General features: G+C 41.3%; 1 protein-coding gene across 3 annotated transcripts in view; it reads left to right on the top strand.

Annotated features, from left to right (window-relative positions):
- The window catches only part of smc4 (structural maintenance of chromosomes 4), a 50086-nt gene that overhangs the window by 7728 nt on the left and 27728 nt on the right, over nucleotides 1–14630 (top strand). For all 3 annotated transcript variants that reach the window (XM_056283368.1, XM_056283367.1, XM_056283369.1), the window contains 11 exons: nucleotides 82–246; nucleotides 1204–1331; nucleotides 1614–1754; nucleotides 2284–2434; nucleotides 4607–4771; nucleotides 4891–5124; nucleotides 5548–5733; nucleotides 6165–6326; nucleotides 8947–9172; nucleotides 10288–10364; nucleotides 10451–10603. In XM_056283368.1, coding sequence (XP_056139343.1) covers nucleotides 82–246; nucleotides 1204–1331; nucleotides 1614–1754; nucleotides 2284–2434; nucleotides 4607–4771; nucleotides 4891–5124; nucleotides 5548–5733; nucleotides 6165–6326; nucleotides 8947–9172; nucleotides 10288–10364; nucleotides 10451–10603 — 1788 coding nt within the window. The remainder of the gene's footprint in view (nucleotides 1–81; nucleotides 247–1203; nucleotides 1332–1613; nucleotides 1755–2283; nucleotides 2435–4606; nucleotides 4772–4890; nucleotides 5125–5547; nucleotides 5734–6164; nucleotides 6327–8946; nucleotides 9173–10287; nucleotides 10365–10450; nucleotides 10604–14630) is intronic.

The raw sequence follows: 14630 nt of genomic DNA, 5'->3' as shown, positions 1-14630 counted from the left end.
TGTAAATTTGCAAGTGTGTTTGTGTGTGTGTGTGTGTGTGTGTGTGTGTGTGTGTGTGTTGTGCTATCCTCCTCCACACAGGGTGAAGTGGAACAGATAGCTATGATGAAACCTAAGGGTCAGACAGAGCATGATGAAGGCATGCTGGAGTACCTGGAGGATATTATTGGCTCCTATCGTCTGAAGGAGCCCATCCAGACCTTGGCCCGCCGTGTTGAACTGCTCAATGAGCAGAGGGGAGAAAAGGTGGTGTTTTTGTGTTTTTTTTTTTTTCAAAAAAATAATAATTTTCATTTAATTAAATTTTTTTTTTTGTAATTTCACTTATTTATTTGGCCCATTTATTTTAAACATAAATTAACATCCCTAATGAATGGTCTTGCAAATTGCTTATATTCCATTGGTTGCTTGGCTGCTTAACTAGCCTATATTGAAAGTTTGCTGGAAATTCAGCTAAAATTTGGTTGTGATTTAAGAATGCTGCTCTTTTGGGGTGGGGTGTGGGAGGGGGGGGGTATTTGGGATACTTCAGTCTTTAAAAGCTTCAGGACTTTCATACATGTATCTGGAATATAGACTGACATGCACCATGTGCCTCTATGCTGGAACCTGCCTCTTCACACAAGGCAACGAATAACCTTAATAATCCTGCATTGCACAAATATGGTAATATCATGATCAGCGTTTATTTTTATTTATTTATTTACTTTCCCCCTCTCTAAGCAAATGCAGTCATCAATATCTGGTAGATAAATGGAAACAGGATGCTGAGTGGGGTGGGGGGGTGTTATTTTTAGACCAAAATGTATTTTATTAAAACTTTTATCAGAAATGTTTATGTTGTGGCGTCAGGATGAAAGGAAGGTGAAACAAATATTTTACAGCAGTTCTTTACTTTTTATAGGATCATTTTTAAGACGTTTGAGGTGTACAAGAAGCTGTTAAAGGTCAGTGAGGGAAAATTTACATAAGATGCAGTCAGTACACTTATTTGTGTAGTAAACATCTACACTTGGCTGTCATTCTGCTTAAATTGGGACCATGTTCTCATGGATGGATCACTTTTGTTCTTAATGGACCCTGTGTGTGTGTGCGCACGTGTGTGTGCGTGTGTGTAAGATTTAAAGAAAAAAATCCTTCGAAAAAAGCTTTCATCATTTGATGTCATTAGATATTCATATATATTTAATCTGTTTGCCCCAGCTAAACAGAGTGAAACTGGTGGAGAAAGAGAAGAATGCTCTGGAAGGAGAGAAGAACACCGCCGTGGAGTTCCTCACTTTGGAGAATGACATCTTCAAGCACAAGAGCCAGCTGTGCCAGTACTATGTGTGAGTTTGCCACTAACCTTCCTGTTTCCTGCAAACAGCCAACTGACCATTACACTTTTTGCCATTCATATCTTTAATCTGAATTATAGGACCAAATCTGGAGAGGAAAAAGGAAGTTTTTTTTGTGACTGGCCTCTCACAACAGTCAGCTGAATTAATTTGTACACTACTTTTATATATGTGTATTCATATTTTTTACCTGATTTTCATATTCTCAAAAGGGCAGCAGCATCTTTCGCTAATATCAGATATTGTCCATCTTTTGCTGTCTCATGCTGCCAGTCATGACCTGCAGAATCAAGTGGTGGAAAAAGAGGGGGAAAAGCAGAGGATCTTGGAGGACAACAAGGGGCTCGCAGAGAAAACTGCAGAGATCACACAGGAAATGGAGAAAAAGAACACCGAGCTAAAAGATGTGGAGAAGTATGGTCATTTAGGTATTTCCCACTAAACCAGGGAGATGTGTTCTAAGACTGACTATATTTTTGTTTGTGGCAATTACAAGCCTTATGGGATCGCTTTAGTCTAGACCCAGACCTGGAAAGTCTGGGAAAGAAAGGAAAATTAATTTGGTAATTTCCAGGTGTTGAAAAGTCTGGGGATTGCACAAAAAAAAATGTGTGTGGGGGGGGTACACACCTGGCTTCACACAAAATGAAAAATTGTTTGTAGTTGTAGACTTACTGTCATTTCATGGATTGTGATGTCTCTTGCTGTTTCATTTGCTGACAGTATATCATTTTGCCAAAAAAAAGAAATTTGAAATTGAATATGTGTAGGATCCCCTGTAGAGGCTGAGGTTCGCCATGAAACACTCAATTTGCTTGACACATTTGTTGAAAGAGGACAGGCTCCCTAGTGTCAAAAAAAGAGAAACAGTTAAATATTTTATTTCTCCCCAGTTCACACTGTCTGATATATCGGGCCGATCTTTGTGCTGTTCTTCCACCAGGAAACATAACGAACTGACAAAGTACATTGAGGCTCAGAAGGAGAAGTTCACTCAGCTGGACTTGCAGGATGTAGAGGTGCGCGAGAAGCTCAAACACGCCAAGAGCAAGACCAAGAAACTGCAGAAGCAGCTGGAGAAGGACAAAGAGAAGGTGTGTTGGCCCCTGGGTCAGTGTGTGCCACAATCACACACATGGTTCAACGGTTTTAATCTGGCTGTGGTGTATCTGTTCGCCTCTCGCAGTGCTTCACCTCTCCGGGGCGGCTTTAATTGTTTGAAAATCATGTCATATTGGGCATTCTTTCACAACAAAAAAGGTCTTAAGTCATAGAAAGTCACTTCCAGTCGATCAGGACGGCATAATCATGGCCAATTTTGTACATGATTTACAGGACATAGCCATAAACAAACACAATGTCGCACTGTGGCTCAGGAGTAGCCAACAGCAGTGGTATGACATTTGAGTTTTATTGTTTATTTTGTCTGCTGGCCAAAAGTGAAACTAGAAATACAATTTCCCTTGCTATAATAACACAAGGGTTGTTGTTCTGAGGCCTTAGAGAAGGCACTGCACATTGGTTTATAGATTACCAAATATGGGTAATTGGTGTATTGCGTAATTAAACAAATTAATTTTTACTTCCATCAGTGTCTCATATAAACTTGGACTATGATCATATTTATTAGCATGGCTTGTGGAACGAGCAGTTTGGACCTTCATAGTCAGTTTGTCTGGATGCCTGCTTTGATAGTAGAGTGGGTCTGTCACTTTACAGGCCCATGTTTTACAGTTGTAAGCCTATGAAATGCACTGATTATTAGCATATATTATTGGATTATTTTATTATAACATACTGTCACTTTACATGCTGATTGAGTATGAACCACAGTCAGCACTTGAAATTATTCTTGTGGGTCACAATAAATTATTTTCTTTGGTGATGTGATGGGAATTATTTGCTGTAATAATCTGGGTTCCTGTAGCTATTAAAGCAATGACATTGAAAAAAGTTAGAAAGTTAAAAAATATGAGTTCAAAATGTTTTGAGAATTTTTTTATTATTTATTGTTTCCTATTTGTCTACCTGTTTGTTTGCACCAAGTTATTTGCTTAACACAGTCAAGTGTTAAAAAGCAGGCTCAGCTGTAAGTAGATCAAATTTTTCTTGTTTCTTTTTTTAAACACAACCCAAATCCAAGCCCCAACAAATTGTTGCAGGTAGCTAAATAAAAACTTTGTGCGTTCGAATATGCTGTCAGCAAATAAAGATTTAGCATTGGTCCTGGCCAATACTAGTCAAAGAAATATTTTACTCCATGTCATGGAGAAGTTATAGCTTTGGAATAATGAGCATATGCAGACATCTGTTACAATGCACTTTTATTTGTTTCTCATCATTTCCTCAGTGAATATTTTTTCAGTTGATTTTATTTGCAAGGAATTGCTAAAGGCTGTACAAAAACTTGGTACACGTTTCCTAGCCAGAGTTGCCGTGTCGCCCTGCTAGCCACTAGGGGGCCATGTAGCAATGAGCAAGTTGGGGGAAATATTCTGCTTGTCAGTGTGTCCAAATGCCCACCTCTGTAGCGCTCGCTGTAATCTGTTAATCTGTCTTGCTCTCTGCAATGATTCTCTCTTATGGCATGAACATATCTACAGCTAAGAGTCATTCTGCCCTTATCTTTTCGCCTCTCCCTGATTGTTCTCAAGTCTTTGCTGCTCCAGCTCCAGTGGCTTTGATTTGGCATTGTGTTGGTTAGAGGGGGAGCTGGGCAGAGGCAGAGCAGACCTCTGGGGAGCAGTGTTCTGCTGTGTGGTAGTCAACTATGGCCTGGCTTGCGTAATGCTCTCAGCAGCCACATTCACTTTTCACCCCTATTTAACCCAACGAAACATGGGCTACAGACACAGACACACACACACACCAACTTACTCCCTCTCTTGTCTCAGCCCTGCCAAACTGCAGACTGCTGTGCCAGTCTCAACCAGGACTTGCTCAGTCCTGACTGTATGTTTATAGTTGATTACAAGTGTGTGTTTTGGCCTGTTTTTTAGTCTAGCACAGTTTGCTTGTAACTGACACCGAGCCCATTTAATCCTTTTATTTTCCACCTCTTGTCTCCTGGTTTCTTCACTGCGGCCTCTTTTAGCTTCTTCATGGCATCATGCTCTGATTAAACTGGAGAGAGCTATTATGATGTGATATGTCTATTAAAGAGTGCCGTTCTCAAGTTGAACTGCGACAGGTGTGGTCACTGTTGACATGGACTTGGACACGGACACAAAACCAGTCTCCCTTTTTTTTTTTTTTTTTTTTTCCAGCTGGAGGAGGTGCGCAATGTACCAGCCAGCAGTGAGAAGGTTATCGCAGAGGCAACTGCTTGCAAGGAAGGGCTGGAGAAGCAAAAGGTGAAAGAAGAGGAGAAGCTTAAGGAGGTGATGGAGAGTCTGAAGGAGGAGACCAGCGGCCTGCAGCAGGACAAAGAAGTATGTGCCCTGATGTTTTTCTGTGCCCATGCTTTGTTTAGCCTTGTGAAATAAACCTGCTTGTATAATATCTAATTTTATCTTTGCCATCATCACCTCAATTTCTTCCTCTGAAATAGGCCAAGGAGAAGGAGCTGTTGGAACTGAGTAAGGCGGTGAACGAGACGCGTTCATGCATGGACCTGGCCCAGTCTGAGCTGGACATCTACTTGAGCCGTCACAACACGGCCATCACCCAGCTCAACACGGCCAAGCAGACCCTGCAGACAACATCTGACACCCTGCAGGAGAGACGCGCTGCCATCAAGGATCTACAGGTCAAGATACCACAGTTTGAAAAGGACCTCAAAAAGGTAATGTTGGATGGTCGACTTTGTGTTTAGGCTGTTATACTATACAAGCAGAAGTAATGACTTTGTTTATGAAAACTATAACAAAAAATACAGCTTTTCCATGAGGAAAATTATATAGCTAAATGAAAATTCCACGTAGTAAACGAAGTGACAAAATTGAATGACATTTCTATCAACACACTGGTTCATCGTATTGTTTAATTTATAAGTTCCGTCGTGCCTGCCTGCTCACCATTTTTTCAGTATCTCGGTTACAACCAAAGGTGCAGTTTTATTTGGTGTATCACCTCATTTGCATCACGGAGAACAAAAAGCCCATTAATTTGCATTTTTTTGTCATAATTTTCATCAGCAAAATGAACACTCGTGTACTTGCTCATTTAAAAAAGAAAAACTTTCTCTCTTCATTCCTTTTCCCCTCAGGACGAAGCAGAGCTAGAGCAGCTCATCAAGGTGGACAAAAACGACAGGGATGTGGTGAGAGACATGAGGCAAAAGGTGGAGGAAGCCAAATGCTCCTTATCATCCAACCGGAGCCGAGGCAAGGTCCTGGATGCCCTCATGCAGCAGAAAAAGAGTGGCAAAATCCCTGGCATCCTGGGGAGACTGGTGAGAATCCTCTTGCCGTACGTGGACATACAAGGTTACTCAGCAACAATGTTTCCTTTTAATTTAACAATGGTCCCGCCATCCACAACAGGAAAAATGAAATAAGAATTCATTTTCGGGACTGGTCAGTGGGCTTGAAAGATCTAACGTAGTTGTCCATATATTATAAAATTGATATCCAAATAAATAATTTTTAAACTGCAATTGACCTAGAAATAAAGCAAGCCTGTGTTTTGCATCCAAATCTGCCCTCACATTGACAAAAAGTCCCACAGGCAGCAGTGCTGAGTAAAATAACTAATCTGTTATTCTGTGATCCCTCGTGGTAGAATTTTTACAGTCTATTTTCACTCTGGGTAGTGAATGCTTATATCCACAGCAGGCCTAACTTTATTTTCATGTGTGTGTATACATATTGTTTTATCTTCCAGGGGGACCTTGGGGCCATAGATGAAAAATATGATGTGGCCATTTCCTCCAGCTGTGGTGCTCTGGACAACATTCTGGTTGACACTATTGACACTGCACAGAAATGTGTCACCTTCCTTAAAGCCCAAAATATTGGGGTTGCTACCTTTATTGGTCTAGACAAGGTAGGTATCATTATTTACCATTAGATCCGATCACCATGCAAGCCTATTTGGAGATTGCTTATTCAGTAGGCTTGGGTGATAGAACGAATGTATTGGCGATTGGCTGAGTTCAATCTGCTGTTGTTTTTTTGGGGGGGGGGGGGGGGTTGGCACATTTTTTGTCCTTTTTGTTTTAGTAATTTAATGGTCCAACTCCTCGATTGATAGTTAACCTGTAAAGTTCAATTCAAAGCGTGTGCGAATCGGATCTGGCAGTTGGATTTGGGATATATGCTTGTTCTTGTTGCACTGACTGCCAAGGAGTCTTTCACAAAGCAGGGCAGTGACTGCGGTGACTAAATGACAATCGAGCCATCTTTAGTGGTTGCTGTCCGATCGATTGGTGCTGAAAAACAATGTCAATTCATAGACACCCCCCCCCCCCAAAAAAAAAATCTTGTCGGACAGCTGTTCAGCCTGTCTTTATAGCTTATTGCTTAGCAAAGATCTCAAGGTGATATATTTCGTTTAACACTAGAACGACCAAGACGGTCATTATGACTGTTTGGATTTTCAAGTTTAATAAGAGATCCAGACCTGCTGCTCCCTGAATGCTCCTAGATCAACTGCACAAAAAAAGTTATAAGATCTACCTAAAACGACGATGACCGCACGTAATTTACGTGTGATCATGCACGTCATGTCACTATTTACGACGTGTGTTGGTCACACAAAGTTCATTGCTCTGTCCTAGAAACACACTAGCGTTCCCCAGTGCAGAGAAATAGTCTAAATTTGATTTTTGATTATTGCCAACATGTCTGGTTACAGACGCACCATGACTACCACCGAGGCGTTGCAGTATTTACAGTTGTTGGACAGCGGCCATTTTAAATTGTTTGAAAAATAGTACTAAAGTTGTTAAAATGTTAATTTTGGTGTCAGTCGTTTCTTTACAGACATACTACTGCTTATCTTACTAATGCCTTTATTTGGCAAAAATGACACGTCATCCAAGAGGAGTTTTTTTGCTGCTTGAAAAAAACTAAAGTTAATATCTCAATTGGGTATTTATCTTGACAGAATATAGTTTAAAAACCGTAGTCGTTCTAGTAGTTTTTAAGTTCCGGTCGTTGTTTGGGACTGTTACAATATTTATTTTTAGTTCTTTTTTTACATTTCACGTTTTATAGACCTTGTTACGTTTGTTAGATTAACAATGTGTTTTCTGGTTTGTTTTTCAGGTAATATTTTCACTTTTTCAATGTTGCTATTCAAGTTCGACCATGTCTCTCTGAAGTTTAAATTGTTTAAAGATAATATTATTGTTGTTAAAATTTTCATTTTGGTGTCGGTCGTTTCCTAACAGACATACTAACACATGCAGTGCATTAATATCTCAATTGGGTATTTACCTTGACAAAATATAGAGTTTAAAAACCAGCTGTCAATTTGACTGCCCATGGTCGTTTTAGGTAGGAGTGAAATCTCGGTCGTTCTAGTGTTAATTGAAGAAGAGTAGCCTGCAAGTTGTAATATTCAGTAAAATTTGATTTTCACATTAATGCTCGTGCAAACTGGTAGTGTTAGAATCTTTTGTCGGCACTATTTTGCCGATTGCAAAATACTTCATTTAGGTTCTTCGGGTTGCCGGTTGGGTCCGATTTAAACCAAAATAATCCTAAATTGAGGATTTTGTATTCTTTTTCGCATTCACCTGACCTACATGTCTTTGGACTGTGGGAGGAAACCGGAGCACCCGGAGGAAACCCACCCAGATAGTTCAGTTTCTTGTTTGGAGAATGGAGCCACAATCTTTGCAGCCCAGTCAGAATTTATTTGAGCACACTCATCTAGTGTGTAGCTAGCATGCCATTCGGGTATATAGACTCATTTAGTGTGTGGCTAGCATGCCATTGGGTATGTAGGCTACTTGATTTCTTAAGTTGACTTCGGTCTCTGCTGTGGCAGTTAACACAGGGAAGTGTAACTTCAAAGACACCATGATGGAGAACAGCAGGTTTAGCAAGTGTTTGAGGCCAACTGAGGAAAAATAGTATGAAGCCTTCTGCTGCGTTTGCAAGAAAATGCTCAAATTAGGTACATTGGGAATAAATTATATCATAAAATAATTATACTATATAATATTATATTATTATAATTACATTACATTGCAGTGAGTATTAATAAGTAATTTTAGGAACTTTTTTCCTACATACAGATTTTCCTTCATATTCATACTTTTGCTGTTATGGCTGTGAAATAGGTATTAAATTACATTCTAAGTGGTATTAACAAGGTCTTAAAAAGTCTTAAATGTAACTTGTTGAAACCCTGAATGGTTTTTGTTAGATTGGGTTAGATTTGTTTTGAGTAAAATGTCCTTAATGGTGCAGGCTACACTCTGTGCCAGTAGTCTGTGAAGGCAATGATCTGGCTCAATTTGAGTTCTGCCACAGGAAAGTATTTCAGTGTCTTCAAGCACTTACCCAAATCTTATTGGTTTGCTGCCGAAGTTTGTGAAACATGCAATTTCCTGAACACTGGTTCATCCAAGCAGATTTTTTTATTTTTTCCTTTTTTTTTATTGAGCTACTCATTTTACTTCTGAAGTGAAACGCTCTTTTTGCTCCCTTTTCAGATGAAGGTGTGGGAAAGGAACATGGCTCCAATCTCCACGCCAGACAACGCCCCTCGCCTTTTTGACATGGTGCGGGTTAAAGATGAGAGTGTGAAGCCAGCCTTCTACTTTGCCTTGAGGGACACCCTGGTGGCCAAGGACATGGAGCAGGCCACGCGGCTCGCTTTCCAGAAGGACAAGCGTTGGAGAGTAGTCACCCTGCAGGGACAGATTATTGAGATAGCCGGTGGGTGGACAGGTTTAAACAACTCACTCGGCTGTTCTGATAGGATGGTCCAGTGGTTAAATTTTGTTCTTTGATCCACCCAGAAGTTGGCTCCATGATAGTTTCTTCCATAATCTTCTCTGGAGAAAAAAATTATGTTTTGGGCTAAAAGCCTGAAATATAAGGTCTGTGGTAAACGTATGCTTTAAAGAAGTGGACAGTTGTTAGCCTTCAGAAACTAGCGTTGCTTTTGTAAATTTGGCCAATAATTCTGATTGATACGAGTAAAAAGCTAATGTTAGGATAACTTGGGGGGGGGGGGGGGATGATCAATGAGAAATTTTGTTCCTCTACGATGCAAGATGTTGGTTTGCAGACAAATATTTCTGTCACTAAAGAACTAGCAAACTTTCATTTAAAATGCTGCAATTGGAAGGAACTGTAAACTGATAACAATTTAAATATTACTCAAAAGAAAGAAGAAAAAAAAACACACAAATACCGAGAGCCAGTTGAAGCTTCATTGCAGAACATTGTGGATGGATTTACATGTTCAGTGGTGTAATAATTTATCCACTACTACCCTTTCTAACACAACCATTTGTTATGTGTAATGTTATGAGAAAAGACTGAGGGGAACCCTTGATTTAAGAAATGCTAACATGAAGATGCTAAGATTTTCATTGGGCGTGATGAAGAAGGACAGGATTAGGAACAATTATATTAGAGGGACCGCTCAGGTTGGACAGTTTGGAGACAAAGCAAGAGAGGCAAGATTGAGATGGCTTGGACATGTGTGGAGGAGAGATGCTGGGTATATTAGGAGAAGGATGCTGAATATGGAGCTGCCAGGGAAGAGGAAGGCCAAAAAGGAGGTTAATGGATGTGGTGAGGGAAGACATGCGGGTGGCTGGTGTGACAAAGAAAGATGCAGAGGACAGGAAGAGATGGAAATGGATGATCCGCTGTGGCGATCCCTAACGGGAGCAGCTGAAAGTTGTAGTAGTAACTTGGTTAAAGATTATTATTATTATTATAAACGTCCCTCACCTGCCATGTCTTCAAGTATGATGGATGTAGTCAGCCTGTTTTGACTTACTTTTGTTTCCTCCCATGGTCTTGTGTGTCCCTCACAGGCACCATGACTGGAGGAGGACGAGTAATGAGGGGCAGAATGGGATCTTCCATCGGCACTGAGGTTTCCCAGGATGAGGTGAGCGCGTGTGCATGACACTTGCACAGACTGATCAGTGGCAGGTCATTATTTTTCAACATAACTTTTTAACTGTCTTTTTGAAGCTGGATCGTATGGAGAGCAAGCTGAATGAAAGGGTGGTGCAACTGCAGAGCTGCCAGGAGAGGAGGATGCAACTGGAGGAGAAAGTCCAGCGCCTCAGTCCACAGCTCCGAGACATGAAGAACACCCTGGAGAAATACACCAACAGCATGACTGTACGATATACTTACACACCTTTTTGCTATTTCCCCTTTCTCCCTCATCAGTGTCTACTGGAAAGGTTTTCAAATTCACTTTTGCGTTAAATCAACTAAATTCCAGGCCTCACTTTTTGAGTTTTAAATCTGGTATAATGGCTGAGAATATCCATCCATTATCCAAGCCTCTTATCTGAATTCAGGTCATGGGATGCTGGAGCCTATCCCAGCAGTCATTGGGCGACAGGCGGGGAGGCTGAGAATATGATAAACGCTACTAAACACTGATGCAGTGTTGTTTCCAGATGGCAAATCATCTACTTCAGCTAAATTTCAGTACGAATTAATTTCAATAAACATACCCCGTTTTCATGGACGTATATTTGGTACATCCAAAGTGATATGACCCTTCAATTTCAAAATCAAAAATAAACATTTTAATTAACAGGCGAAATGAAATCACATTCACATTGGTTCATGTACTCGTGTGTTAAGAAATGTTAGCTTGCGTTTTGGAAATATGGCAGCTATTAAGCTGTATCAAAATGAGCCAGAATCAGACCCAGAATAAGTTGATCAAGATTCATTGGTTTATTCTTCACATGCTTCACGAACAAGTACAATAAGCAGTGAAATAATTCTTTGGCAAACTCTGAAAACAGCAACAAAAGAGAAAAGGAACAACAATACAATAAACAATAAAACTAACAAAATAATACAATAAATTTGTCAAAGAAATGGTTTAAAAAAATCCGGGGATTATACAGAAGGTATACTATAAGGTATAATAAATGTCTATGAAATATATAATATGTACAGGTAATATACAAATATCTCTACCACCACTTTTGCCTGTTCCCGTTAGGGGTCGCCACAGCGGATCATCCATTTCCATCTCTTTGGTCCTCTGCATCTTCCTCTGTCGAACCAGCCACGTGCATGTCCTCCCTCACCACATCCATAAACCTTCTCTTCCCTGGCATCTCCATATTCAGCATCCTTCTCCCAATATACCCAGCATCTCTCCTCCACACATGTCCAAACCGTCTCGATCTTTTTTTTTTACTCATAAATTTATTTCTGATTTTTCCCTTTTTCTCCCAAGTTAGTGGCCAATCGATCCCTATTTTAGTTCAAACACGCCACCCTTGTACTGTATGCGTTCGCCAACTGCATCTCTCCAGCCAGCAGTCTCGAAGGAGACGCCTCGCCACTTTTGTGACAAGGCGAATCCAGGTCGAACCACTGCTTTTTCTGGCACACCCAGAGATGCATTCATTTGATGAACACAAGCCGATTGCACCCCCCTCCCTGAAGACAGCGTTGCCAATTATTGCTGCTTCATCGAGTCCGGCCATAGTCAGATCTGACGAGACCGGGGCGCCAACCCCAGTCCCCAGTGGGCAACTGCATCGACACAAAGCCAATGCTTAGACCGCTACACCACCGCGGACCCGTCAAACCATCTCAATCTTGCTTCGTCTCCAAACCGTCCAACCTGAGCTGTCCCTCTAATATACTCGTTCCTAATCCTGTCCTTCATCACTCCCAGTGAAAATCTTAGCGTCTTCAACTCTGCCACCTCCATTCCCGCCTCCTGGCTTTTCGTCAGTGCCACTGTTTCCAAACCATATAACATAGCTGGTTTCACAACCGTCTTGTAAATCTTCCTTTTAACTTATGCTGGTACCCTTCTGCTGCAAATCACTCCGGACAGTCTTCTCCACCCACTCCATCCTTCCTGCACTGTCTTCTTCACCTTAAACCTTGAAGTTACTCTGAATGAGTAAAGTGTAAGTGTCTGAGGCAAAGTGGCAGTAGTGTTACAAATGTAATTGTGTTGTGTTTAGTGTCCTTATGAGTTGGGCGAAAAAACTCCCGAATCACTCTGTGTTGGCCTTGTGGCTGAGGAAGCGTCTACCTAACCACGGCGACTGAAACAGTCCATTATTGGGGTGATGGGGATCCATAATCCTTTAAGCCCTGGTCCTGCACCGCTTGTTGTGTAAGTCCTGTAAGGGGGTGAGTGTAGTTCTGGTTGTACGCTCAGCTGACCATACCACTCTCTACAGGGCTTTTTTGTCTTGAGAGGTATAGTTCTCATACCAGGTGGTGATGCACCTTGCCAGGATGCTCTCAATGTTTCCAGAGTAAAAGGTTTTCTGGATCAGTGGGAAGACACTGAACAGCTTCAGTTGCCTGAGGTGATAAAAACACTGTCTTGATGCATGCTCAGTAGTACAGGTAAGGAAATCACAGAATGTTGAATCAGTTCATCTAGACGTTTATTGGGAGAAACATTTCATCACTTATCTAAGTGACTTATTCAGTCTCAACTGACTGCAGGTATCCCCACCCTTATAAAACAGCACAGTTGCATAACGACCAAACCAATGATCGATAAGATGGCAACAGATGTACCATTAGCCTCCTCCCCTTGGTTCAGGGATGGTTGTTTCTTCTTCGTATAGATTGCCTCTTTCATTCGCCGCTCAAACCAGCATCCCTTTCTATCAAGGATGTGCACATCTTCATCCTTGAAAGAGTGGCCACTGGCCTGTACATGGGTGTAGACTGTGGAATCCTTGCCTGATGCGGTAGCTCTTCTGTGTTGTGCCATCTTCTTTGCCAGTGTCTATTTGGTTTCCCCGATGTGCAACTCACAGCAGTCATCCCGGCACTTGACAGTGTACACTATATTACTCTGTTTGTGCCAGGGGACCCGATCCTTGGGGTTGACCAATTTCTGGCACAGCGTGTTTTGGTGTTTGAAAGCAACTGAGATGTGTTTGGAAAACACATGTCTTGACTGTTCTGACACTCCCACCATATACGGAATCACCACTTAGGCAGCTGTCGTCTTTCTCCTCTCTTTGATCGGCTGGTGCACTGTTTGGTAGGGTTGGGCATTGTTTGGATTTTAACGATTCTGATTCCGGTTCTTTGAGAGGCAGGGTCAAAATAGGTCACATGTTTCTTTCACAGAAGAAAATTTAATTAAAAAAACTTTATACAAGTCATTCTATTTTAAGAATGGATCGTTCATGACTGTCTCATTCTTATATTTACATTTACAACAACTGTCTTCATGCATGAAGGTGAAGAAATAAAGACACAGTCACAACCTGTGAATGTGTGTGTGTGTCGGCCCTGTAATGGACTGGCGGCTGGGTGGTCCAGGGTGTCTCCCCATCTGCCACCCAATGACTGCTGGGATAGGCTCCAGCATCCCTGCAACCCTGAGTAAGGATAAACGATTTGGATAATGGATGGATGGATGGGTTCCTATTCAACTTCTTGGTCCTTGGAGACATTTATGATCAGCGGCAAATGAATCGAGTGGACAGTGACCTAAAACAAATTATGTTAGGTGTACACTATCTTGGTATTGTTGGAAATGAAAACATTGGCTGGTTGGATAGCTGTGTTTTAGCTTTAAGAGCAAAGCATTGGCAGAAAAAAGGTGCCCCATTGAAGTTTGTGGCTACTGCAGCTAGCAACACAACCGAGCGAATGCTTGTTGCTTGTCAAAGTGTCCAAACAAGATCCGAAGGTGCATCTCCACTCCTTTGGTTTTAAAGACAACTCCTCCCACCCCTCTTTAAAACCTACAAATCTGCCCTATTTTAAAGACCCCCACCAGTCGTGTTTTAAGACATATAAACTGCGCTGTTTGATATAATAGCGTCTGTTTTTTTTCTTTCTGTAAAATACGTTCAATTATCTTCTTAAACTCACATCTGCTCCTTCTCCCTCATTAAAAAAAAAAATCAGAATCTATGTATATGTAAATTATCCCTGTGCTAAATTCAAATCTCCCCCACCCCTCCGCCACTCACCTACCACTGGCTGTTGGGAAGAAACATTCAAATCTTGTAGAAAGTCTCTCATGTCCTTCCTGTCCACCTAGCCTGCAGCCAGTTTCTCTCTGTCGCTCTTTCTCTCTTCTGACCTACATTCACCTCACCAGCTCAGCTACACACCTGCTTTCCATCAAGTGCATCAACCCCAGCAGTATAAGAAACCCGGATCTTAAACCACTCAT

This window comes from Lampris incognitus, chromosome 7 (genome assembly GCF_029633865.1).
Source record: "Lampris incognitus isolate fLamInc1 chromosome 7, fLamInc1.hap2, whole genome shotgun sequence".
Taxonomy (NCBI): Eukaryota; Metazoa; Chordata; class Actinopteri; order Lampriformes; family Lampridae; genus Lampris; species Lampris incognitus.
The sequence above is the reverse complement of the archived record's forward strand: the minus strand, read 5'-3'. Positions and strand labels throughout refer to the sequence as shown.